General features: G+C 36.4%; 1 protein-coding gene and 2 non-coding genes across 14 annotated transcripts; 1 reads left to right on the top strand and 2 right to left on the bottom strand.

Moving 5' to 3' along the window:
- Positions 1-2,667: 2,667 nt before the first annotated feature.
- On the top strand, positions 2,668-2,771 carry LOC112714047 (small nucleolar RNA R71). Its single transcript, XR_003159003.1, has one exon. It is a non-coding gene; the product is annotated as a small nucleolar RNA R71 (small nucleolar RNA).
- Positions 2,772-8,263: 5,492 nt separating this feature from the next.
- LOC112710773 (uncharacterized) lies at positions 8,264-13,345 on the bottom strand. Of its 12 annotated transcripts, none has more exons than XR_011865594.1 (10): positions 13,032-13,337; positions 12,798-12,848; positions 12,313-12,680; positions 11,720-11,939; positions 11,423-11,603; positions 10,623-10,695; positions 10,424-10,516; positions 9,771-9,872; positions 9,066-9,286; positions 8,264-8,643 (listed from the first exon to the last, which is right to left on the bottom strand). XR_011865594.1 is itself a non-coding variant. In XM_072202802.1 (10 exons), the coding sequence occupies exons 8-10, from the start codon at positions 9,817-9,819 to the stop codon at positions 8,478-8,480; spliced, it is 366 nt and encodes a 121-aa protein (XP_072058903.1). In that variant the 5' UTR covers positions 9,820-9,872; positions 10,424-10,516; positions 10,623-10,695; positions 11,423-11,603; positions 11,720-11,939; positions 12,313-12,680; positions 12,798-12,848; positions 13,032-13,337; the 3' UTR covers positions 8,264-8,477. The 12 variants fall into 12 exon arrangements, 5 of the variants coding, with proteins under 5 accessions (XP_072058903.1, XP_072058904.1, XP_072058905.1 ...); XM_072202802.1 differs by having other exon boundaries at positions 9,066-9,216; XR_011865596.1 differs by lacking the exon at positions 12,798-12,848 and having other exon boundaries at positions 8,264-8,747; positions 9,066-9,216.
- An 11,816-nt stretch (positions 13,346-25,161) lies between these two features.
- LOC112713155 (small nucleolar RNA R71) lies at positions 25,162-25,265 on the bottom strand. The gene has a single exon (XR_003158130.1). It is a non-coding gene; the product is annotated as a small nucleolar RNA R71 (small nucleolar RNA).
- Positions 25,266-25,640: the final 375 nt, after the last annotated feature.

The following is a 25,640-nucleotide window of genomic DNA, read 5'->3' on the forward strand; positions in this document are numbered from 1 at the left end:
CTTATGCTTTTACCACACCAAACTTAGAATATTGCTTGCCCTCGAGCAAGCGAAGAAAGAAAAGAAGAAGAAGAAAAAGAGAAAATATTGAGGAGAGTGGAGAAAGGTGTATTCGGCCAAGGTATAGGAGAGGGAGTTGTGTTGTGTGAAATTTAAGAAGAATAAAGGGGTTTATATAGTGAGGGGAGAGGGAGTAGGTTCGGCCATTTAGGGTGGGTTTGGGTGGGAAAGAAATTTTAAATTTTGAAGGTAGGTGGGGTTTATGGGGAAGAATGGATGGATGTGAGTGGTGAAGGGGGTAATTGGGAAGAGAGATTGAGGTGATTGGTGAAGGGTTTTGAGGAAGAGTGTTTATTAGAAAGAGAGGATGAATGTTGAGAAGAGGGGAAAATATGGTAGGTAGGGATCCTATGGGGTCCACAGATCCTGAGATGATCATGTGGGGTCCACAGATCCTAAGCTATCAAGGATTTACATCCATGCACCAATTAGGCATGTACAATGCCTTTGCATGCAATTCTGGCATTTAAACGCCGAGGTGATGCATGTTATGGGCGTTCAACGCCCATATGCAGCATGTTTCTGGCGTTGAACGCCAGTTCCATGCTTGTTTCTGGCGTTCAGTGCCAGCTCTCCCCAGGGTATATTCCTGGCGTTCAAACGCCAGGATGCTGCTTGTTTCTGGCATTCAACGCCAGATCCATGCTCTGTTCTAGCGTTGAATGCCAGCTAGATGCTCCTTACTGGCGTTTAAACGCCAGTAAGTCCTTCCTCCAGGGTGTGATTTTTCTTCTGCTATTTTTTATTCTGTTTTTAATTTTAATATTTTTTCGTGACTCCACATGATCATGAACCTAAGAAAACATAAAAGAAAAATGAAAATAAAATAAAATTAGATAAATAAAAATTGGGTTGCCTCCCAATAAGCGCTTCTTTAATGTTAATAGCTTGACAGTGGGCTCTTATGGAGCCTCACAGGTGATCAGGTCAATGTTGTAGACTCTCAACACCAAACTTAGAGTTTGAATGTGGGGATTCAACACCAAACTTAGAGTTTAGCTATGGCCTCTCAACACCAAACTTAGAGTTTGATTGTGGGGGCTTTGTTTGACTCTGTACTGAGAGAAGCTTTTCATGCTTCCTCTCCATTGTTAAAGAAGAAGATCCTTGAGCCTTAAACACAAGGTAGTCTCCATTCAATTGAAAGACTAATTCTCCTCTGTTAACATCTATCACAGCTCCTGCTGTGGCTAGGAAAGGTCTTCCAAGGATGATGCATTCATCCTCCTCCTTCCTAGTGTCTAAGATTATGAAATCAGCAGGGATGTAAAGGCCTTCATCGTTTACCAACACGTCCTCTACCAATCCATAAGCTTGTCTTACTGACTTGTCTGCATTTGCAATGAAAATATGGCAGGCTGTACCTCAATGATCCCCAACTTCTCCATTACAGAGAGTGGCATAAGATTTATGCCTGACCCTAGGTTACACAGAGCTTTCTCAAAGGTCATGGTGCCTATGGTACAGGGTATTACGAATTTTCCAGGATCTTGTCTCTTTTGAGGTAAAGTTTGCTGAACCCAGGTATCTAGTTCACTAATGAGCAAGGGAGGTTCACCTTCCCAAGTCTCATTACCAAATAACTTGGAATTCAATTTCATGATAGCTCCTAGATATTGAGCAACTTGCTCTCCAGTTACATCTTCATCCTCTTCAGAGGAAGAATAGTCTTCAGAGCTCATAAATGGCAGAAGGAGGTTTAATGGAATCTCTATGGTCTCTATGTGGGCCTCAGATTCCCGTGGGTCCTCAATAGGGAACTCCTTCTTGCTTGAGAGACGTCCCATGAGGTCTTCCTCATTGGGATTCACATCCTCTCCTTCCTCTCTAGGTTCGGCCATATTGATTATATCAATGGCCTTGCACTCTCTTTTTGGATTTTCTTCAGTATTGCTTGGGACAGTACTAGGAGGGGTTTTAGTGATTTTCTTACTCAGCTGGCCCACTTGTGCCTCCAGGTTTTTAATGTAGGACCTTGTTTCATTCATGAAAATTAAAGTGGCCTTAAATAGATTAGAGACTAAATTTGCTAAGTTAGAGGTATTCTGTTCATAATTCTCTGTCTGTTGCAGAGAAGATGATGGATAAGGCTCGATATTGCTGAGCCTATTTCTTCCACCATTATTAAAGCCTTGTTAAGGCTTTTGTTGATCCTTCCATGAGAAATTTGGATGATTTTTCCATGATGAATTATAGGTGTTTCCATAAGGTTCAACCATATAATTTACCTCTGCCATTGCAGGGTTTTCAGGATCATAAGCTTCTTCTTCAGAAGATGCCTCTTTAGTGCTGTTGGATGCATTTTGCCATCCATTCAGACTTTGAGAAATCATGTTGACTTGATGAGTCAACATTTTATTCTGAGCCAATATGGCAATCAGAGCATCAATTTCAAGAACTCTCTTCCTTTGAGGCGTCCCATTATTCACGGAATTCCTCTCAGAAGTGTACATGAACTGGTTATTTGCAACCATGTCAATAAGTTCTTGAGCTTCTGCAGGTGTTTTCTTTAGGTGAATGGATCCACCTGTAGAATGGTCCAATGACATCTTAGAGAACTCAGATAGACCATAATAGAATATATCTATCATGGTCCATTCTGAAAACATGTCAGAAGGACATCTTTTGGTCATCTATTTGTATCTTTCCCAAGCTTCATAGAGGGATTCACCATCTTTTTGTTTGAAGGTCTGAACATCTACTCTAAGCTTGCTCAGCTTTTGAGGAGGAAAGAACTTAGCCAAGAAAGCCATGACCAGCTTATCCCAGGAGTCCAGGCTATCTTTAGGTTGAGAGTCCAACCATGTTGTAGCTCTGTCTCTTACAGCAAAAGGGAAAAGCATGAGCCTGTAGACTTCAGGATCTACTCCATTAGTCTTAACAGTCTCACAGATCTGCAAGAACTCAGTTAAGAACTGGTAAGGATCTTCTGATGGAAGTCCATGAAACTTGCAGTTCTGTTGCATTAGAGCAACTAATTGAGGTTTCAGCTCAAAAAGTTTGCTCCTATGGTAGGAATTGATAGGCTTCTTTCCATCAAACTTGGATGTAGGTGTGGTATAATCACCAAGCATCCTTCTTGCATTATTGTTGTTAGGTTCGGCTGCCATCTCCTTTTCTTGTTCAAAAATTTCAACAAGGTTGTCTCTGGATTTTTGTAATTTAGCTTCTCTTAGTTTCCTCTTTAGAGTCCTTTCAAGTTCTGGATTAGTTTCAACAAGAATGCCTTTTTCCTTATTCCTACTCATATGAAAGAGAAGAGAACAGAAAAAGAAGAGGAATCCTCTATGTCACAGTAAAGAGGTTCCTTATTATTAGTAGACAAAAAAGGGAATAAAGAAAGGAGAATCCAAACACAAGGGTAAGGATAGGGGCAGTGATTTGAGATGAAGAGAGGTGAAGAGAGGTGTTAGTAAATGAATAAATAAATAGGAAAAGATGAGAGAGGGAGAAATTTTCGAAATTAAATTTTGAAAAGGAGTTAAATGATTTTCGAAAATAAAGATAAGAAATGAAGTTAAAATTAAAATTTAAAACAATTAATTAATTAAAAAGAATTTTTGAAAAATATGGAGGTATTTTCGAAAATTAGAGAGAGAAAAGTTATTAGGTGGTTTTGAAAAAGATAAGAAACAAACAAAAAGTCAAATAGTTAGTTGAAAAAAGATTTGAAAATTAATTTTGAAAATAAGAAGATAAAAGGTTAGAACAGATATTTTAAAATCAAATTTTTGAAAAAGATAAAATTTTGAAAAAGATATGATATAGAAGATAAGATAAAAAGATATGATTAAAAAGATATGGTTAGAAAAGATTTAATTTTTAAAATTAAAATTAATTACTTGACTAACAAGAAACTAAAAGATAAGATTCTAGAATTTAAAGATTGAACCTTTCTTAACAAGAAAGTAACAAACTTCAAATTTTTGAATCAATCACATTAATTGTTAGCATAATTTTCAAAAATAAAGATAAAATTAAGAAAAATATTTTTGAAAAATATTTTTAAATTTTCGAAAATCATAAGATAAAAATGAAAAAGATTTGATTTTTGAAAAAGTTTTGAAAAGATAGGATTTTTTTTAAAATTGAAAATTTGACTTGACTTATAAGAAATAGCTAAGTTTTAAATTTTTTTTTGGGAGAATTCTACTCTACCCTTCTTATAATAACATGTATATTACCCTCTGTGACATGTCACTCTCTAATTGGTGATTATGTTAACTATAGTTAAACTATTGGTAATTAAATTATAGCCCAAAATGGGTAATTGTATAATTTACTAAACTATTAAAAATTCAATTTTTGTTTCTTCCCCAAATCATGCTCCGAACAAATGAACCCTTGTTTTCAACTGATGATGTTATATCAAAGGCATGTTGTGGCTTTGCAGAATCAGCTACCCAAAATCGTGAAGACTTCTTGCAAATGTTGATCCTTAGAAAAGAAATTCCAGCATGGTTTGAGCATCAGGAAGAAGATGACGGAGTATCAGTGTCATTCCCCCAGAATTGTCCTTCAATTGAAACTATCGCACTTGCTCTCTGTTTCCTAATTGAAATTGAAGAATATATTGACGCAGTACAGCCATTGGTATTTACAACGGTGAAAAATTCATCAACGCAAGTTTATCCGTGGGGCCACTTGTTCAGATCATTTGTTCATTGTCTGCGTGAATGGTTACTATTTTAGTAAGCTGTTATGCCAACATAATATAATTTCAGGTTATCATCATGATGATCTTGATATAGGACGTAGATATGGAGCACGCTGGATGACTAAGTGTGTGTTTGGATTACTGTTTGTAAACAGAAATTTGCATAAAATTGATTTTGATGAAAAGTTAGTTTGGATTAACGTGATTTATTTTTGGCAATCTTTATATCAAAATTGATTGTAGTAAAATAAATGTTGTTTGGATTATATTACTCAAAATCATTTTTAGATGAAAAATTACTAAAAGAGACATAGTTTAAATAATTTTTTTATATATATGCAAAATCAGAACACTAATAAAAATAATATAAAAAATATTTATCATATAAATAAAATAAATACAATAAAAAATAAAAATATGAAAGAGAGTACTATAAATTTTATAATGTCAAACAAAAAGAAAATATTTTATAATTTTTTTAGTACTGTTAGTACTCTTTAATTTAGTATTATTTTGCACTATAAATTTTCATTATTTATGGCTTTATTGTTACTTATAATTAATTTTTTATTTATTTTATCCTTTTTTATAGGATCATAATTTATATTATACAAAATTTTGATAATAAATGTAGTATATAATAATTATAATTACAAATTTTACAAAGTCAGAATAAAGAATATAAAAATTAATACAAAACAAAAATAGAGTACATCAAAAAATAGAAAAAAAATCATACAGATAAAAAATAATAAAAATTTCATAAAATCAACAATATATATCATATGAACAAAAAAATACAATAAAAAATAAATAAAATTCGTATGAATAAAATCAAATAAAAAAATTTCATACACAACCTAAATACAATGCAGTAAAGGATAGAAAAAAAAGAATTCATATAAGCAAAAAAATAATAAAAATATCATAAAAAAAGTCAACAACATTTGTCATATGAATAAAAGAAATACAATAAAATAAATAAAAAATCATATGAACAAAGCCAAACAAAAATAAAAAAAAAAGATTTCATAAAAAATATACATATAAAAAATAGTACAGTAAATGATAAAAAAAACTCATAAAAATATAACATAAGAAATCAGAACACTACACAAATAATATAAAAATATTTATCATATAAATAAAAAATATAATAAAAAAATATAAAAATTAAAATATAAAAATGAGTACTAAAAATTAAAAAATTAAAATATTCAATTTGCTAGTGATTAAAACAAATCTGAACTATTTTAATGAAAAAATAAATTAGAACTAACAATTATGAAGAAGTAGGAAGAACTACAAAGAATTATTGTGAAGGTAATAGTTATTGGTATCCTTTTCAAAGAAGAAAATGAAGGGTAGGGTTGGTAAAAAAGAAATAAAATTTTCATCTAATTTTCCAAGGATAATAAGTAACCATGAAACGCAGAGGCTACAAATTTTAGCTTCTCCTGAACGTGCTTTCAGAAGCAGAATCAATTCTGCGTTCAGAAAAATAAAAATGGCCAAACATAAAAGTGAAACTTTCAAGAAGCTCAAACGTACTTCTCTCCTCTCCAACGCGTTTGCCAAACACACCCTAAGCAAGACGAGTGGGGTATAGGTTGAGTTATTTTTTCTTTCAATTTCAGAGAGGAATGGAAAAATGGGCATTGAGCTTCTGAACAATGATAAGAAATATAACTTTACTTTTTAATATTTACAAAAATTATATATTCTTTTCTCTTATAAAAATATTTAATTACAAAGTTACTCCACTTTAGTTAATATATTAACTCTTATTAAGTTAAATTAACTCAAACTAAAACTAAACAACCAATTAAAACATGCCATGTCATAAGGGGTAATTTACATGTTGATTTAGAGGGGGTTAGGTAGAACTCACCTTTTTTTTTACTAAGTCAACTCAAATTTTCAAAAATTAGGAGTAAAATAAGGAAAAGATATTTTTTATTTTTGAATTTTTAATTATGAGAGAGAAAAACATAAAAAATGACTCACAACATGAAAATTATGGATCAAAACACATGATGCATGCAAGAACACTATGAATGTCAAGATGAACACCAAGAACACTTTGAAGATCATGATGAACATCAAGAACATATTTTTTTGAAAAATTTTGATGCAAAGAAAACATGCAAGACACCAAACTTAGGAATTTGCAATGCTTAGACACTATGAATGCACAAATGCATATGAAAAACAACAAAGAACACAAAACAAGAAATTATCAAGATCAAACAAGTAGACTTACCAAGAACAACTTGAAGATCATGAAGAACACTATGAATGCATGAATTTTTTCAAAACTTGCAAGAACAATATGAATATGCAATTGACACCAAACTTAAAACATGCCACAAGACTCAAACAAGAAACACAAAAATATTTTTTATTTTTATAATTTTATTATTTTTTAGATTTTATTTTATATTTTTCGAAAAACAAATAGAAAAAAGGAAGTAATGAATTCAAAGTCCTCAATCAAAATTCCAGGAATCATACCAGGTTAGTCTAAAGCTTGATGGCCAGCCAAGCTTCAGCATACCATTTTGAAGCTCAAGAATTCATTCTTAAAAACTCTGAAGGATTTTTCGAAAATAGAGGGAGAAAATTTTTTGAAAGATTTTTGAAAAAAAAAATTTGAAAATAAATGAAAAGAAAATTACCTAATCTGAGCAACAAGATGAACCGTCAGTTGTCCAAACTCGAACAATCCCCGGCAACGGCGCCAAAAACTTGGTGCACAAAATTGTGATCATCAACAATGGCGCCAAAAACATGGTAGCGCTCTCAACGTGAATCACACTTAGTCACAACTCCGCACAACTAACCAGCAAGTGCACTGGGTCGTCCAAGTAATACCTTACGTGAGTAAGGATCGATCCCACGGAGATTGTTGGTATGACGCAAGCTATGGTCATCTTGTAAATCACAACTAGAAAATGGATTAATACAGACAGATTTACAGACAGATTTAGTCTTTATTACAGACGGATTTTTGGTTACCGACGAAATTACCGACGGATTTTGTCCTTCTGTAAAAGCCCGTCGGAAATTATTTACCGACGGATTTTTTTTCCATCAGAAAATTACCAACGGATTTTTACCAATTACCGACGGATTTTTCCTCTGTAAATTCTCCATCCATTTCCTTGAGGCGACGAACTTTTCGATGGATTTTTCGACGGATTTTCCGCCTGTAATTACAGACGGATTTTCAGACGGATTTTCTGTCTGTAATTACAGACGAATTTTTCAACGGATTTTCCGTCTATAATTACAAACAGATTTTTAGATAGATTTTCCGTCTGTAATTACAGACGGATTTTTCGTCTGTAATTTAAACTTTGAAAAATCATTTCACACTCTGATTACAGACAGAAAATCCGTCTGTAAATCTGCCAGTAAGGAAAAATAATTTTTTTATTTTTCCATTGAAAAATAAACCTGTTTTCATACAAAATAAATATAAAAAAAAACTCAACTCAACTCATAAATTATATATTTTTTTCTTTGAGATATATGAAAAATAGATTATCTATATAATATTTCTTTGCATATAACTCTACTTATTCAATAATATACAGTTATACATCAATTTGGAGTGAAAATTACATCCATGTCTCAGAAACATTAGTAGAGTAGCATCCTTAGAATTTTCTAAAATTTCTTGAACAATGCAAGCTAAGCTAGAGACTACTCATATGGTAAGTGTAGAACTTTATAGCAGCTATGTACACTATTGATTCTATAATGTACACTCTATTAAAGCTGCAATGGCCGCAACGGCAGCAGCTATGCTTGCCACGGATACTGCAGCATGCAACTGAGCATTATAAGTCCTAATTTCCTGCTTTTTCCTCTCCTTTTGATCCTTCAGCCATCTTCCCATTGTCCTTCCTCTCAACAAACTCCTGTAAAGCTAGTATGTAAAAGTTTACAAGAAGAATAACACAACACAACACAACAGTGATTGTAAAGGTTTGATTTAGCATCATCCGTCCGCGTTCATTATTTCCTGAAGATAATACATATGTTACAAAATACAAACACAATAGTGATTGAACAAAATTTAGTTCCATAATGAGCAGTCAAGATTAGAAGAAACAATTTGTTATGGTGGAAAAGAATTTCTAAGTTGTCATGACACTCCCAAAGATTGACCAGGATATGGAGACCACAATCAGATAAAGCTCCAAAATGATATGGTTTAACACAACAAAATTGAGATGAAACGGTAACAAATTAAGATAGATAAACTACCTTATGAAGTTTACTACAGCCATATATAACCGTACCCAGGTTCTCTAAATACTTAAGTAAACAATAAACTGACCTGTGTTCATCTTTTGTCCAAGCAATACCCTTATGCCATTCCTGATCTGATCTTGAAGCCTTAGATCCATTATTAGACTCGCTGTTCGAATTCCAAGGTTGGCCACCCTTCTTGCCAGCTCCTTCATCACTAGCATTTCCTGTTGAGCCTTCTGAAGTAGAATTATAAGCCGGTAGAGTCACACGCCCAGATTCAATTAAGTTGACATCATCAACCAGAAGCTTATAGTGTTGTTTGGAAGCATAAATGTGACATTTCATCAAACATTTTGAAGGCATAAAAATTAAAACAAAAAACTATAAATAATGAAAAAATATTAATCAACTTAACTGTACAAAGTAGAAATAACTACACAAACCATTTCTGCAAAGTTTTAGTTGTATGAATGCATAGGTTTAGTTATATCTTCAATAGTTGAATTGTTTCTCATATAAACTTTGATAGATCCTTGGGCTTCTTTATTTTTTGATAATTGGGCTTAATAGGATATTTATTTAAAGGGCTCTATCACCCCCTACACAGTGATCCAAATTTCAAAGGCCTTGATCCAAAAATAAAAGGATAAATAAGAAAAAAAAGATTAATTTAAACCTGTATTTTAAGTGTAAGATCCCTCTAAGAGCACCAACTAGATTCTGGGTCCTTAGTGTTTTGGAAGGAAACAGTGAATTGGAAAAAGAAAAGAAAAATCATGGTTGGTGGTACCTCTCTTTCGTTTCACTCCAGCTATATTATGCCTACCACCCCACTCCATTGCACGTTCTCAATCTCATTTTGTTGGCCCCTTTATGTCTATTCCATGGCTTCCTGCGTAGTAAAGTTGTGCCAATTTCAGAAAGCTATACACCTTAAAATATAATATAAAAAACTATCGACAAACAACACAAGCATATATGTGTGTGTGTGTGTGTGTGTGTGTGTGTGTGTGTGTGTGTGTGTGTGTGTGTGTGTGTGTGTGTGTGTGTGTGTGTGTGTGTGTTACTTACAGCAGCTCCATCATTTCCTCCCAAAGAATATATTTCAAAATTTAATAAATACTTACAAAAAACAAAACATTTAGATCTTGAATTTCCTTATGGCACAGTAGCAAGGAGTCAAGCTGGTAAGAGGGAAGAGGCTCTATTTAAATGAAAATCCACCAACTGAGCCAATGAAGGATTCTTGCACATATAATTACTATGTGCTGGTCTCTCAATCAATCAAGTGCTACATATATATATAGTTAACAAACACTCATGAACTGAATATATTATATTGTGAATGAATTATATTAAATCAGCTATGACATAACCATATCAAAGTTAAACCCAGATTTAGCAGCCTGTGGTATTGACACAACTCAAATATACTTGACGCACCTTGAATTTTGACAACTCTACAATAGTATCGAAGTCTTCTTGACTAATAAAATATGTATTCATAAATTCCACAACTTTCTCAACAGCTTCAGCCTGATAATTTACAACAGATTAGATGTCATTCAGTCCTTCAACTAAAATTCAGCACATACTAAATCTTTCACATGTTTAAAGATACAAGAACAGATGTGCTTCCAACCTTGGGCAGAGATCGTAGCGGTTCTGTTAATTGTTTAAGGAGAAGGGCAAGGTATTCCAATCGGATAGTATCCCTGCAATGTTAAACGAAACATTATTATAACAATGATGGAATATACATATATCATAGTTAGTGTCAAACTTGGTAACCGGCACCTATTGGCAATGTGGAAAGCTTAGATTCAGACTGTTATACAAGCTGTTCAGTTTTGGGAAGGCAGACCTACTTGACTTTTAAGTAATCAGATGATCATCTTTTGGGAACAAATAGAAGGAAGAAAGAATGTACAAAAAAACTATCTACTGGGTTTCTTGGCAAGCTTATCACCAGACTGCAATTTTTTGTTGAGGTGACCAAGAATGCAAAAGTGGAATCAATATAGAGAAGCAACAAAAGGCTGATGCAAACAAGAAGACGAGATGGAGAGAAAAACTTTCATATATCAATAAATGAGCCAACAAACGTGGGAGGAAACATCTTTTATTGGATTTCCTAATTTCAGTCAATTTTGAGAAACATCTTGACCATTTCCTAAGTTAAAGCTGATCAAACACATTCGGAGTATGGTCTATTATAAATTATACTAGAGCAAGAATAATCAAAGTAAATTTATCCATTTTAAGAACAAAATTGATAGTATAGTACTAACACATAAATGTGAAATGCAAGTTATTTGGTATTTTTTCCTTCTTGTTGTCCTGTGTAATGCATATTCATTGAGATTCACATATCTATTAACAAAAGTAGATGGAATTTCAAAGCATGCTTTCATGGATATTTAATACTTGAAAAACAATTACCTGATGAAGTAGCACTAGACTATGCTCATCCTTGTAATAAAGATAATGTGTTAGATCCAACCTCATCAAATCATCATAAAGTTGAAGAATTTCTTCAGTATTAACCATATTATTAGCACGTGGAGATGGTAAGGAGTCAACAGCAGTCAACAGTCTAGCAAGTGTAAGCTTTCCAATTTTACTACAAAATGCAGCAAGCATAATAATTAGAAAGAAAAATGGGCAAAAAGGATCAAAATGAAATTAGGTGGTGGCATTTCAAACCACAAAATCATCCAATTAGTGAATCAATTTTACCAGTCAATCTCTGACAATAAATCCCGAAATTGATTAATTTCATTAACAACTGCCTCCTCACATCGACCAGAAGTTGTAGGAATATGGTCAATCTCACTAGTTACTTGATCAGCAGAACTAATGGGCTCCGATTCCTGAAGATGATCAAACTTTTGAAAATCATCATCGTTCCATGAATTACTTTTTCCTTCTGTTGCTCAACAGGCTCTGTATAGGCAGTCTGAATACAGAGTTAAATTTTCATTAGTCACCCAAGTTAATGGTTTTCATTAGTCACCCAAGTTAAAATCAATCACCCCTAATCTAACCACTTTGATGTATATGAATGAATGAATATGAATGAATGAAAGTGATTTGGTTTCACACTAAGCTTAAGGCAGTGGTGGTTTTGGCAATGAGGCAAAGAGACAAGTAGTAGTTTTGGTTTTTTATTTATTAATTTTGGAATCCCTATACCCTAAAGCACCATTAATAAGTGGTTAACTTCTGGACAAGTTTTCGTTTACATAGATTAATTCATATCAGAACAAAAACTAGCATTTAAAAGAGAAATGATATCATTTTTTCAATTGAAGGGCGCAATATAGATTTACCTCAACAAGGACCTTTGCCTTCTTTGATTTAAGATCAACAGAATCCTTCTCAGATTTCATTGAAGCTAACTTATTCTTCCGTTTCACCCTTCTCTGAGCAGCTGCTTCTGCCTCTTCACTTCAAAGCTTCCAAACTCTGTTATGCTTTTGATTTTCAAATGCGTTCATTTCCTAGTTTATTTCATTTTTCTAAACTCAACCACAGAGCTCCAACGCCACATGCACAACTTTTCACCTCCAACATATAAGAAAAATAATAGACTAATACATAAAAATAGAATTGAAATGTATCTAAAATTAACAAAATCCTCCATGTCATCTTCCTCTTCAAGTTCATCATAACCTTCTACATACTCTATCTCTACTTCCTGTTTAATAACCAAAAATGAAAAAAGAAATTAAATACAAGGCAACATATTGTTCAAGTAAAATTTCAAATAGTTTTGCATGAAACATATATGACAATAGAAAATGCAGATGCATACCTGCTCCTCTTCCTCAGCAATAAAAATGAAACTAGTCAATGCATTCAGGAACTTTGATTTCACGAACAAGTTTATAAGAACAAAAAATAAAAAACTATAACCGTTACAAGTTCTTATCATAGAATAGGAAATAGAATCATAGTTAGCGATGGAACATAGGATAAAATAATTAGAGTTAGCGATGGTATTGAAAGAAAGAAAACAGCGATGAAAGAGAAAGGAGATTAGGGTTACCTGCATAGCTGAAGCAAGATCGGAGAGAGAAACACAGCAACACGCGGAAAAGAGTAAGCACTAGTGGCGAGATCGAAGAGAGAAACTCACATTAGGGTTCGAAAGGGAGCGATGCGAGCAAGGCCGACGGAAGGGGTGTGACAAAGAAGAGCCGGGAAGGGGTGCGATGGAAGGGAGCGATGCGAGCAAGGCTGATGGAAGTAGAGTGCAATGGAGGTTGCGTTAGACGGTGGTGCACGGGTGATAGCGCCGCCGATGAAGCATTCAGAGGGATGAGTGAGGAATCGCGAGAGTGTAGTGTGAAATGAAGAGATAACCGTGATCTTCAAATCTTTATTCTAATATTTTCGACGAAAATTTTAAATTACAGACGGATTTTCGGTCTGTAATAATTTAATAAAACACAGCGTTTTGTCTATTTAATTACTGACGGAAAATCCATCTGTAATTATTTTCCATAAAAAAATTAATTTTACCGACAGAATTATCGACGGATTTTATTTTTCATCTGTAATATATGCTAATTCATTTTTTTTTTATTTTTCGACAAAAAAATCCCTCTGAAATTTCGTCTGTATTTCCGAGGAATAAAATCCATCTGAAATATCCGTTTGTAATAATTAATTTTCTAGTAGTGAATCTCAGTTAGGCGGATAGTAAATGTTATGGAGTTTTCAAATAATAAATAAAGCAGAAAATAAAGATAGAGTTACTCATGTAATTCAATGGTAGGAATTTTAGATAAGTGTTTGGAGATGCTTGTCCCTGTTGGATCTCTGCTTTCCTACTGCCTTCCTTCAATCATTCTTGTTCCTTTTCATGGCAAGCTGTATGTAGGGCATCACCGTTGTCAATGGCTACATCCCATCCTCTCAGTGAAAAAGGTCCAAATGCTCTGTCACGGCACGGCTAATCATCTGTCGGTTCTCGATCATGTTGGAATAGAATCCCTTGATTCTTTTGCGTTTGTCATCACGCCCAACAATCGCGAGTTTGAAGCTCGTCACAGTCATTCAATCCCTGAATCCTACTCGGAATACCACAGACAAGGTTTAGACTTTCCAAATTCTCATGAATGCCGCCATCAATCTAGCTTATACCACGAAGATTCTGATCAAGGAATCAAAGAGATATGCGCCCGGTCTACGGTAGAACGGAAGTGGTTGTCAATCACGCGTTCATAGGTGAGAATGATGATGAGTGTCACGGATCATCACATTCATCATGTTGAAGTACAACGAATATCTTAGAATAGGAATAGCTGAATTGAATAGAAAATAGTAGTAATTGCATTAAAACTTGAGGTACAACAGAGCTCCACACCCTTAATCTATGGTGTGTAGAAACTCCACCGTTGAAAATACATAAGTGATGAAGGTTCACGCATGGCCGAATGGCCAGCCCCTAAACGTGATCAGAAGACCGAATGGTCCAAAAGACCTTACAATCAAAGACACTGAATACAATAGTAAAAAGTCCTATTTATACTAGACTAGCTACTAGGGTTTACAGAAGTAAGTAATTGATGCAGAAATCTACTTCCGGGGCCCACTTGGTGTGTGCTTGGGCTGAGCTTGAGCTTTACACGTGCAGAGGCTTCTTTTGGAGTTGAACGCCAAGTTGTAACGTGTTTTTGGCGTTCAACTCTGGTTCGTGACGTGTTTCTGGCGTAGGACTCCAAAATGCAGCATGGAACTGGAGTTGAGCGCCAGTTTACATCATCTAATCACGAATAAAGTATAAACTATTATATATTGTTGAAAAGCTCTAGATGTCTAGTTTCCAACGTCGTTGAGAGCGCGCCATTTGGAGTTTTGTAGCTCTAGAAAATCCATTTTGAGTACAAGGAGGTCAGAATCCAACAACATCAGCAGTCCTTTGTCAGCCTCCTTATCAGAGTTTTGCTCAGATCCCTCAATTTCAGCCAGAAATTACCTGAAATCATAGAAAAACACACAAACTCATAGTAAAGTCCAGAAATGTGAATTTAGCATAAAAACTAATGAAAACATCCCTAAAAGTAGCTAGATTATACTAAAAACTATCTAAAAACAATGTCAAAAAGCGTATAAATTATCCGCTCATCAGCCAGCATCATAAAATTCAACTTCAAACATGCACTGTTTATTCATGCATTCAGAAACTAAAGTAGTACCACCACATCTAAATAATTAATTACGCTTTATTGGAAAAACTCGAAAATCTATGCATCATAATTCTTTTGAAAAAATCTACTATTTTATTCATGTTTAATGATGATAAGAGGAATAATTCATAGCTAATTAGAAAAATAAAGCTAATCAATACTAATGCTTATTTTAATTCTAAAAATTAAAAGACATAAAATTAATAAAAATAAAAATAAAGGCTTGATTACTACTAGTGACCATGTAACGTAAATATGAGACATATGAATTAAAATAACAGAAATATGAAAAACAGGAATTAGAATAGGCACAGAGTTGAAACTCAACAACCTTCAGCTTGAGAGACTCTGGGCTCTTCAGGTTGAGGGGCGCATGTTTCTTCATTTTGAGAGGTGCATGGTTCTTCAGCTTGAAGGGCATTGGGCTCTTTAGGAAAGAGCTTCTGGCGCTTCATCTCCTCCAGCTCACGCCCTTGCTTCTCCTGCTCCTTGATCAGTTTGCAAATCATGCTAGTCTGATCTTTTTGTTCTTCTCTGAGCTGATCCAACATGCTCTGTAAGTGAATTACAGATGCCTTCAGCTGTTCCCACTACTCCATTGGAGGGATCTCTTGGAATGCCTCTGGTGTCTTCCTCTTTAGGTTATCATCTTCTATCTTGGAGCTCTCCATCACCAGATTGGTGATTGGTTTTTCCACTGGAATAAAGTTGTCCACTTGGATCAGAACCTTAGCCTCTTGGCATAGGTGATAGATGAGATTTGGATAAGCCAGCATGGCCCTAGTGGAATCTCTGTTTGATAGCTTGTAAATCTCATGGGGGATTATTTGGTGGACTTCCACCTCATTCCCCATCATGATGCAGTGAATTATCACAGCTCTTGCAATATTGACTTCAGAGCGGTTATTTGTGGGGAGTATAGAACACCCAATGAAGTCTAGCCATCCTCTAGCAACAGGCTTGAGGCTGGCTCTTTTTAGCTGTCATGGCTTCCCTTTTGTATTCTCAATCCATTGAGTTTCGGGCAAGCATATGTCCTCTAGGACTTGATCCAGCTTTTGGTTGGCTACAACCCTTCTGTTGTATGACTCACGGTCATCCTTTTGTAGAGAAAATTTGAAGACCTCTCTCACCCTATCCAGATGAAAGTACATGATCTTCCCTCTGACCATGGTGCAAAAAGTATGGAGGGCTGTTCCATCTTTTTTTTGCTTATTTGTCATCCACAGATTTGCATAGAATTCCTAGATCATGTTGTATCCAACATTTAATTCTAGATTACTTAGAATCTCCCAACCTCTCCTTCAAATCTGCTCTTGGATCTTCGGTATTCTTCTTCTCCAAGGTTGAATCCCACTTTAGGGATTACTGGCCTTTTGCTCATTATCTTATGATAATGTTCTTCATGTTGCTTGGTGAAGAATCGAACAGATTTGAAAATAACTATTGAGTTGTCTTCTTTGTTGTTCTTTAGGGCGGTCTTGCCACTTTTTGGATTGATGAGAAAGAAGTAGAAGAGAGAATTCGAATGAGAGGTGGTGAGTAAGGTAGAGGGGCATGGGCATGTATATAAATAGGGAAGGGGGAGGGATTTTCGAAAATAATCATGAATAAAAGATAAAAAATTTTGAAAAAAATAAAAAAAGATAAGTTGTTAAATTTAAAAGATAGGAAAAGATTTAAAGAGGATAGAAAAGGCGTTAAAGAGAAGATATGAAGTATGAAAAGGATTTGAAATTTTAATAAAAGGTATTATTCATACCCTGGGTCGAGCTAGACGATCCAGGTCGGACGAAGACAGGAAACGGCTGACCTCTTATAAGGTTGGTTGTCACCAACCTCTTTCTAAAGAGCTCAGCCAAAATTACCATAGAAGCCTAAACAAATAAGGTGACCCAAGCTGGAGAAAGACTAAACGACTGACCTCTTATAAAGGTTGGTCGACACCGACCTCTTCCCAAACAGCTCGGCCAAATTGCTATAAAGGCCCATGAAGGCCCAAAGCAGAAGATCACAGCCTACCCAAAGGCAGCTGGCCAAAGATAAGATGACTTCACTCAAAGATAAGATAAGATAACTAACTTATCTCAAGAAAGGTCACTCCACACTACTATAAATACACTGGAGCACCAAGGTATAACTCACACTCTGATTCTACACAAAATCCTACCTAAAGCACATGCTAACTTAAGCATCGGAGTCTCTTGCAGGTACCACTACCCTCCGGTGACGAAGGATCAGCAACACCACCAAATCCAATAAGTCGGACACGACAACTCCGGCCACAATAGCAGATCTCATCCGAGATCGACCTTCACTTTTAGGTAACCCTCGGAACATTGGCGCCGTTGCCAGGGACCTGGAAGTCATCCCATCACCATGGCGGACAACCTCGACAACGATCACAACTCCAGTTTAGAAGAAAGAACGCCGCTTAAAAATACGGATGCCACGTCAAAGGACACACCTCAACCTAACGGAGACAAGCAGTCACCAAATGCTGAAATTCTAGATGCTCTACAAACTCAGCAGAATCGTCTCAAACAGCTCGAAAAAAAGGCTGAGCATCAATGGGAAGCCGAGAGAAATCTCCAAAGAGAAACAAGACGACGCCAAGAGCTAGAGGACAAGCTCTTGAAGCTCGAAGCTGATACAAAGCTAAAACCATTCGATCCAATCAGGAAGATAGCTCCCACAAGGAACAAGATCCATTCACCAAAGAAATCATGAAAGCTAAAGTCCCAAAGGACTTTAAGGCTCCCGACATGACCCCCTACGATGGTACATCAGATCCAAGCCATCATCTCATCAATTTCAGGAGTAAGGTGTATCTCACAGATGCCTCGGACGCCATTCGATGCAAGGCTTTCCCAACTACTTTAACGAAAATGGCAATAAAATGGTTCGACAGTCTGCCGCCAAAATGAATAGTAAGCTTTGATGACCTTGCCAAAAAGTTCCTAGCAAGATTCTCCATTCAGAAAGACAAAGCTAAGCACACCCCTAGCCTATTAAGGATTAAGCAAGGAGATCGGGAAAGCCTCCATAACTACATAGAAAGATTCAACAAGGCATGTCTGGACATACAAAGTCTACCAACAAAAGCAGCTATCATGGATCTCATCAATGGCCTGCGAGAAGGACCTTTCAGCCACTCAATATCCAAAAAGCACCCAACATCCCTAAACAAGTTACAAGAACGGGCAGAAAAGTATATTAACATGGAGGAGAACTCTCGACTAGGAGAAAATTCAAAATCTAGATTCTCCTACCTTCCTCGGGACAAGGATAAAGAGTCCATGAAAAAAAAAGACTAGCCTACTGAAAAACTTAGAAAATACCACAACTATACTCCACTAAGAGTGTCCCTTGTGGATGTATACAGGGAGATATAGAACACTGAGAAGATCCCACCACCTCACCCAATCAAACACAAAAGAAGAGGGGGAAGTCGGATAGAGTACTACGAATACCACTGAATCTACGGACACTCTACCAATGAGTGCTTTGACCTAGAGAATATTATAGAGAAATTGGCAAGAGAAGGGCGACTAAATCGGTACCTAGCTAATAAAGCGGATGAATCAAGAAAAAGAAAAAGGGATGAAGAGGTCAGACGAGTTGAGCACCCACCTCACACCCTTGAGAGACATGTTCATATGATAAATGGGGGATTCACAGGAGGAGAGATCTCTAAATCATCTTGCAAAAGACACCTTAAAGAGGTATATCATGTCGGAGAAGGGGACAGGTTGCTCAACCTCCCCACTATTTCCTTTACCCAAGTAGACACAACAGGCATCATCCCGGGGCATGATGATCCCATGGTCATTACTATCATACTCGCCAACGCTAATCTCCACCGAACATTGGTGGACGAAGGGAGCTCTGCAGACATCTTATTCAAAGCCGCCTTCGACAAGCTCGGCCTACAAGAAAAAAAGCTCAGAGCAAACCCAAATAGCCTGTTCGGACTGGGGGACACTCCAATTCAACCACTAGGATACATCTCACTGCATACAACTTTTGGGAAAGGAACCCGGTCACGGACACTAAGCATAGACTACATTATAGTTGACGTGAGCTCAACTTATAATGCCCTCATAGGTCAGACAACATTAAACCAACTTGCCACAGTAGTCTCCACTCCACATCTATGCATGAAGTTCCCAACTCCAGAAGGAATCGCCACGATAAAAGGAGATCAAAAACTCACGCGACGTTGTTACAACGAAAGTATGAACCTTAAAGGCAACCCTAGAGGAGAAGAAATCAACACCATTGAACTAGGGGGAGTCCGAGCTTGCGAAGAACTTCATCCACAACCCGAAGGTGAGACCGAAGAAGTCCAGATCGAGGATGCTCAGGATAAAACAACAAACGTAGGGATAACCTTGAAAGGAGATTTAAAGGAGCCACTGATACAATTCCTAAAGGATAATGCCGATCTCTTTGCATGGAAGGCAGCGGACATGCCCGGCGTAGATCTCAAGCTAATGTGCCATAAGCTGGCAGTATACCCTGGATCTCGGCCCGTGCAATAGAAACGCAGGAAGCTCAGGCCAGAAAGATCCCAAGCTATGGAAGAGCAAGTACAAGCCTTACTGGAGGCAGGGTTCATAAAGGAGGTCAAATACCTATTATGGCTAGCCAACATTGTCTTGGTGAAGAAGTCAAATAGCAAGTGGAGAATGTGTACCGATTACACCGACCTCAATAAGGCATGCCCAAAAGATCCCTACCCGCTCCCGAATATAGACACTCTAGTGGACACCTCTTCCGGATACATGTACTTCTCCTTTGTGGATGCCTATTCAGTATATAACCAAATCCCAATGTACCCACCCGACCAAGAGAAGACCTCGTTCCTAACCCCAAAGGCAAACTATTGCTATATAGTTATGCTTTTCGGACTCAAGAACGCAGGAGGTACCTACCAAAGACTGATGAACAAGTCTTCGCCAACCACATCGGAAAGTTAATGGAGGTCTATGTAGACGACATGCTAGTAAAAACACAAAGTGAGGATCATTGTTATCTGACCTCTCAAAAGTGTTCGACACCATAAGAAAGCATCGTATGTGACTTAAGCCCGCAAAGTGCACCTTCGCGGTAGAAGCCGGCAAATTCTTAGGCTTCATGCTCACCCAAAGAGGAATCGAGGCAAACCCAAATAAATGCCAGGCTATACTCCACATGAAAAGTCCGACCTACATCAAAGAGGTAGAACAACTCAACGAAAGACTAGCAGTCCTATCCAGATTTCTAGTCAGATCAGCCATAAGATCTCTCCCCTTTTACGCAACATTAAGGAAGGCAAAGAGGTTTAAATGGACAATGGAGTGCAAAAAAGCTTTCCAAGATTTTAAAAAATTCTTGGAGCAACCACCCATTCTCACCCGATCACGGGAAAGTGAAGAACTCATATTATACCTCGCAGTGGGAAGTCGGGCAATAGCCTCAGCACTAGTCAGAGAAGATGAAAGTGGGCAACAACCCATCTAATTCATCAGCAAGGCTTTACAAAGGGCTGAATTAAACTATCAAAAGACAGAAAAGTTCGCTTACGCTTCATACTCACTTCCCGATGACTCCGACCATACTTTCATGCTCACATTATCAGAGTTCGGACTAACCAGCCCATAAAACGCATCCTACAAAAAACTGACCTGGCTGGAAGAATACTACAATGGGCGGTCGAGTTATCATAATTCGACCTCAAGTATGAAGCTCGGACAACTATCAAATCACAGTATCTAGCCAACTTTATTGCCGAATACACTGACACCCCGAAAACTCCTACAAAATGGGATTTCCACGTGGACAGCTCTTCAAACAAAACTGGGAGTGGCGCAGGTGTAATTATCGAAAGTGATCAGGGAACCCAAATCGAGTTATCACTAAAGTTCGAATTCCCTACCTCAAACAATCAGGCCAAATATGAGGCACTACTGGCGGGTTTGAGGCTGGCTAGGGGGGTAGGAGTTCAAAAGCTTACCATCTTCAGCGATTCACAAGTAGTTACCTCACAAATAGAAGGGAGCTACCAAGCTAAGGATCCCACCATGAAGAAATATCTGGACAAGACCAAAGAACAGCTCGGACAGTTCGGGGATATGAGGTATAACATATACCTCAGAAACAGAATGCCCGAGCTGATGCACTTTTAAAACTAGCCAACACCAAACCAGGGGGCAATAAAAGAAGCCTCATCCAAGAAACATTGCAAAGCCTATCCATCTCAGAAGAAGAAAGGGTCCTAACCATATCAGGTCAGGATCAAAGATTGATGGCTCCCAAAATCAACTACCTCAAGTCTGAAACACTCCACCACAGAAGAATCACTGATGAGCGGATAATTTATATGCTTTTTGGCATTGTTTTTAGGTAGTTTCTAGTATGTTTTAGTTACTTTTTAGTATATTTTTACTAGTTTTTATGCAAAAATCACATTTCTGGAATTTATTATGAGTTTGTGTGATTTTTTGTGACTTCAGATATTTTCTGGCTGAAATTGAGGGACCTGAGCAAAAATCTGATTTAAAGGCTGAGAAAGGACTGCAGATGCTGTTGGATTCTAACCTCCCTGCACTCGAAGTGGATTTGCTGGAGCTACAGAAGCCGAATTGGCGTGCTCTCAATTGCGTTGGAAAGTAGACATCTTGGGCTTTCCAGCAATGTTTAATAGTTCATACTTTGCCCGAGATTTGATGGCCCAAATTGGCATCCAAACACCCACCAGAGACCCTTTTCTCGCGTAAAACGCCAAAACTGGCACCCAAGCTGGAATTAAACGCCCAAACTGGCACCAAAACGGGCGTTTGAGCTCCAAGAAGAGCCTATGCACGTGAAAGCTTCAATGCTCAGTCCAAACACACACCAAGTTGGCCCCGGAAGTGAATTTCTGCACTATCTACTCATTTTATGTAAACCTAGTTTACTAGTTTAGTATAAATAGAACTTTTTACTATTGTATTCGTATCTTTGGACCATTCTTCGATCCTTAGATAAGGTCTTTGAACCCTATTTCGATTGCATTACACCATTTGGGAGGCTGGCCATTCGGCCATGCCTAGACCTTATTTTTATGTATTGTCCAACGGTGGAGTTTCTACACCTCACATATTAAGGTGAGGAGCTCTACTGTTCCTCAAGTATTAATGCAAGTATTATTATTTTTCTATTCAATTCATGCCTACTTCTCCTCCAAGATATATTCTCGTACTTAATTCAGTTAAGTCAGAATAAAGGGGTGACCCGTGACAATCACCCAATCTTCGTTACTCGCTTAGCCAAGATCCGCATGCCTGACAATCACAAAGCGGTCTACGTGATGTTCAACATAGTCATTGGACGACAGCTAGAGTATACTCTCTTTGGTCTCTGACCCACAGATCTGAATCACCTCTCCTGACAACAGAGCATTCGAATCCGTGACGTTAGAACCTTCGTGGTATAGGCTAGAATCAATTAGCAACATTCTTGAGATCCGTAAAGTCTAAACCTTGTCTGTGGTATTCCGAGTAGGATCTGGGATAGGATGACTGTGACGAGCTTCAAACTCGTGACTGTTGGGAGCAGTGACAGTGTGCAAAAGAATAAATGTATTCTATTCCGACATGATTGAGAACCGACAGCTGATTAGCCATGCGGGAAACCATAGAGGACATGTTTTCTCTGAGAGGACGGATAGTAGCCATTGACAATAGTGATCCACCAACATACAGCTTGCCATGGAAGGGAGTACGCATGATTGGATGAGGACAATAGGAAAGCAGAGGTTCAGAGGCAACAAAGCATCTCTAAACGCTTATTTGAAATTCCCACCAAGGAACTACATAAGTAACATTATTTTATTATTATGTTTTTCTTTTTATTATTAAACCTCATAACCATTTGAATCTGCCTGACTGAGATTTACAAGATGACCATAGCTTGCTTCAAGCCGACAATCTCAGTGCACTTGCTGGTCAGCTATGCAGAGTTGTGAAAAGTGTGAATCACAGTTTTGCATACCAAGTTTTTGGCGCCGTTGCCGGGGATTGTTCGAGTTTAGACAACTGACGGTTCATCTTGTTGCTTAGATTAGGTAATTTTCTTCTTGTTCTATTTTCAAAGAAAAAATTTCCAAAAATCTTTCAAAAAATTTTTTCTAATTTTCGAAAACTTTTTCAAAAAAAAATTGTGTTTCTTGCTTGAGTCTAGAGTCAAATTTTAAGTTTGGTGTCAATTGCATGTTTTTATTTTTCTAGCATTTTTCGAAAACTCATGCATATGTTCTTCTTGATCTTCAAGTTGTTCTTGATGATTGCCTTTGTTTGATCTTGTGATTTTCTTGTTTTGAGTCGTTTCTTATTTTTCATATGCATTTTCAATTTGTGAGTGTCTAAGCATTAAAAATTTCTAAGTTTGGTGTCTTGCATGTGTTTTCTTTCTTAAAAATTTTTCAAAAATAAGTTCTTGATGTTCATCATGATCTTCAAAGTGTTCTTGGTGTTCATCTTGACATTCAAAGTGTTCTTGCATGTTTTCTTTGTGTTGATCTTAATTTTTCATGTCTTGAGTCAATTTGTTGTTTTTCTCTTTCCTCTTTAAAATTCAAAAAATAAAAAAATTATCTTTTCCTTATTTTACTCATAAAATTTCGAAATTTTGGTTTGACTTAGTCACAAATTTTTAAAACTTAGTTGTTTCTTGTTAGTCAAGTCAAATTTCAATTTAAAAATTCTATATTTTCAAATCTTTTTCAAAAATCAAATCTTTTTCATTTTTCTTCTTAATATTTTCGAAAATTTTAAAATTGATTTTCAAAATCTTTTTCTTGTTTTCATTTCATATTTTCTATTACTTTACTAACAATAAATGTTTTGATTCAAAAATTTCAAGTTTGTTACTTTCTTGTTAAGAAAAGTTCAATCTTTAAATTCTAGAATCATATATTTTAGTTTCTTGTTAGTCAATTCATCAACTTCAATTTTCAAAATAAAATCTTTTTAAATTCCTTTTTCAAATCTTTTTCAAAATAGATTTCAATCATATCTTTTTCAAAACTTAATTTCAAAATCTTTTTCTAACTTCTTATCCTTTCAAAATTTATTTTCAAATCTTTTTCAATTAACTACTTTTCTCTCTAATTTTCGAAAACCACTAACAACTTTTTCAAAAACCTTTTTAATTAACTAATTGTTTTAAATTCTAATTTTATTTCTTCTAATATTTTTGAATTTCTCTTCTCTCTCAACTCTTTCTATTTATTTATTTATTTATTTACACTTCTCTCCTTCTTAAAATTCGAACCCTATCTCCCTCTTTGTGTTCAAATTCTCTTTATTTTCTCTCTACCTTATTCTTCTCTTCTTCTCTTCTTCTACTCACATAAAAGAATCTCTATACTGTGACATAGAGAATTCCTCTTCTTTTCTGTTCTCTTCTTTTTCACATGAGCAGGAACAAGGATAAAGATATTTTTGTTGAAGCCTATCCTGAACCTGAAAGGACTCTGAAGAGGAAGCTAAGAGAAACCAAAAAACACAACTCTCTAGAGAAGACCTAACAGAAATTTTCAAAAAAGAAGAAGACATGAAAGCTGAAAATAACAACAATGCCAGAGATGCAAGGAAGATGCTTGGTGACTGTGCTGCACCAACTTCCAACTTCTATGGAAGAAGCATCTCAATTCCTGCCATTGGAGCAAACAACTTTGAGCTTAAGCCTCAATTAGTTTCTCTAATGCAGCAGAACTGCAAGTTTCATGAACTTCCATCAGAAGATCCTCATCAGTTCTTATCTGAATTCTTGCATATCTGTGATACTGTTAAGACCAATGGGGTTGATCCCGAGGTCTACAGACTTATGCTTTTCCCCTTTGCTGTAAGAGACAGAGCTAGGACATGGTTGGACTCACAACCTGGAGAAAGCCTGAACTCTTGGGACAAGCCAATCAATGCTTTCTTAACCAAATTCTTTCCACCTCAAAAGATGAGTAAGCTCAGAGTGGACGTCCAAACCTTCAGACAGAAGGAATGTGAATCCCTCTATGAAGCTTGGGAAAGATACAAGCAATTAACCAAAAGGTGTCCTTCTGACATGTTTCCAGAATGGAGCATCATATGTATATTCTATGATGGTCTGTCTGAATTGTCAAAGATGTCATTAGATCATTCTGCTGGTGGATTCCTTCATCTGAAAACACCTGTAGAAGCCCAGAAACTCATTGAGATTGTTGCAAATAACCAGTTTATGTACACTTCTGAAAGGAATCCTGTGAATAATGGGGTGACTTAGAAGAAAGGAGTTCTTGAGATTGATACTCTGAATGCCATATTGGCTCAGAATAAAATATTGATTCAGCAAGTCAATATGATTTTTTAGAATCTGACTGGATTGCAAGCTGCATCCGGTAGTGTTAAAGAAGCCTCCTCTGAAGGAGAAGCTTATGACCCTGAGAATCCTGCAATGAAAGA

Source organism: Arachis hypogaea, chromosome 9 (genome assembly GCF_003086295.3).
Source record: "Arachis hypogaea cultivar Tifrunner chromosome 9, arahy.Tifrunner.gnm2.J5K5, whole genome shotgun sequence".
NCBI lineage: Eukaryota > Viridiplantae > Streptophyta > Magnoliopsida > Fabales > Fabaceae > Arachis > Arachis hypogaea.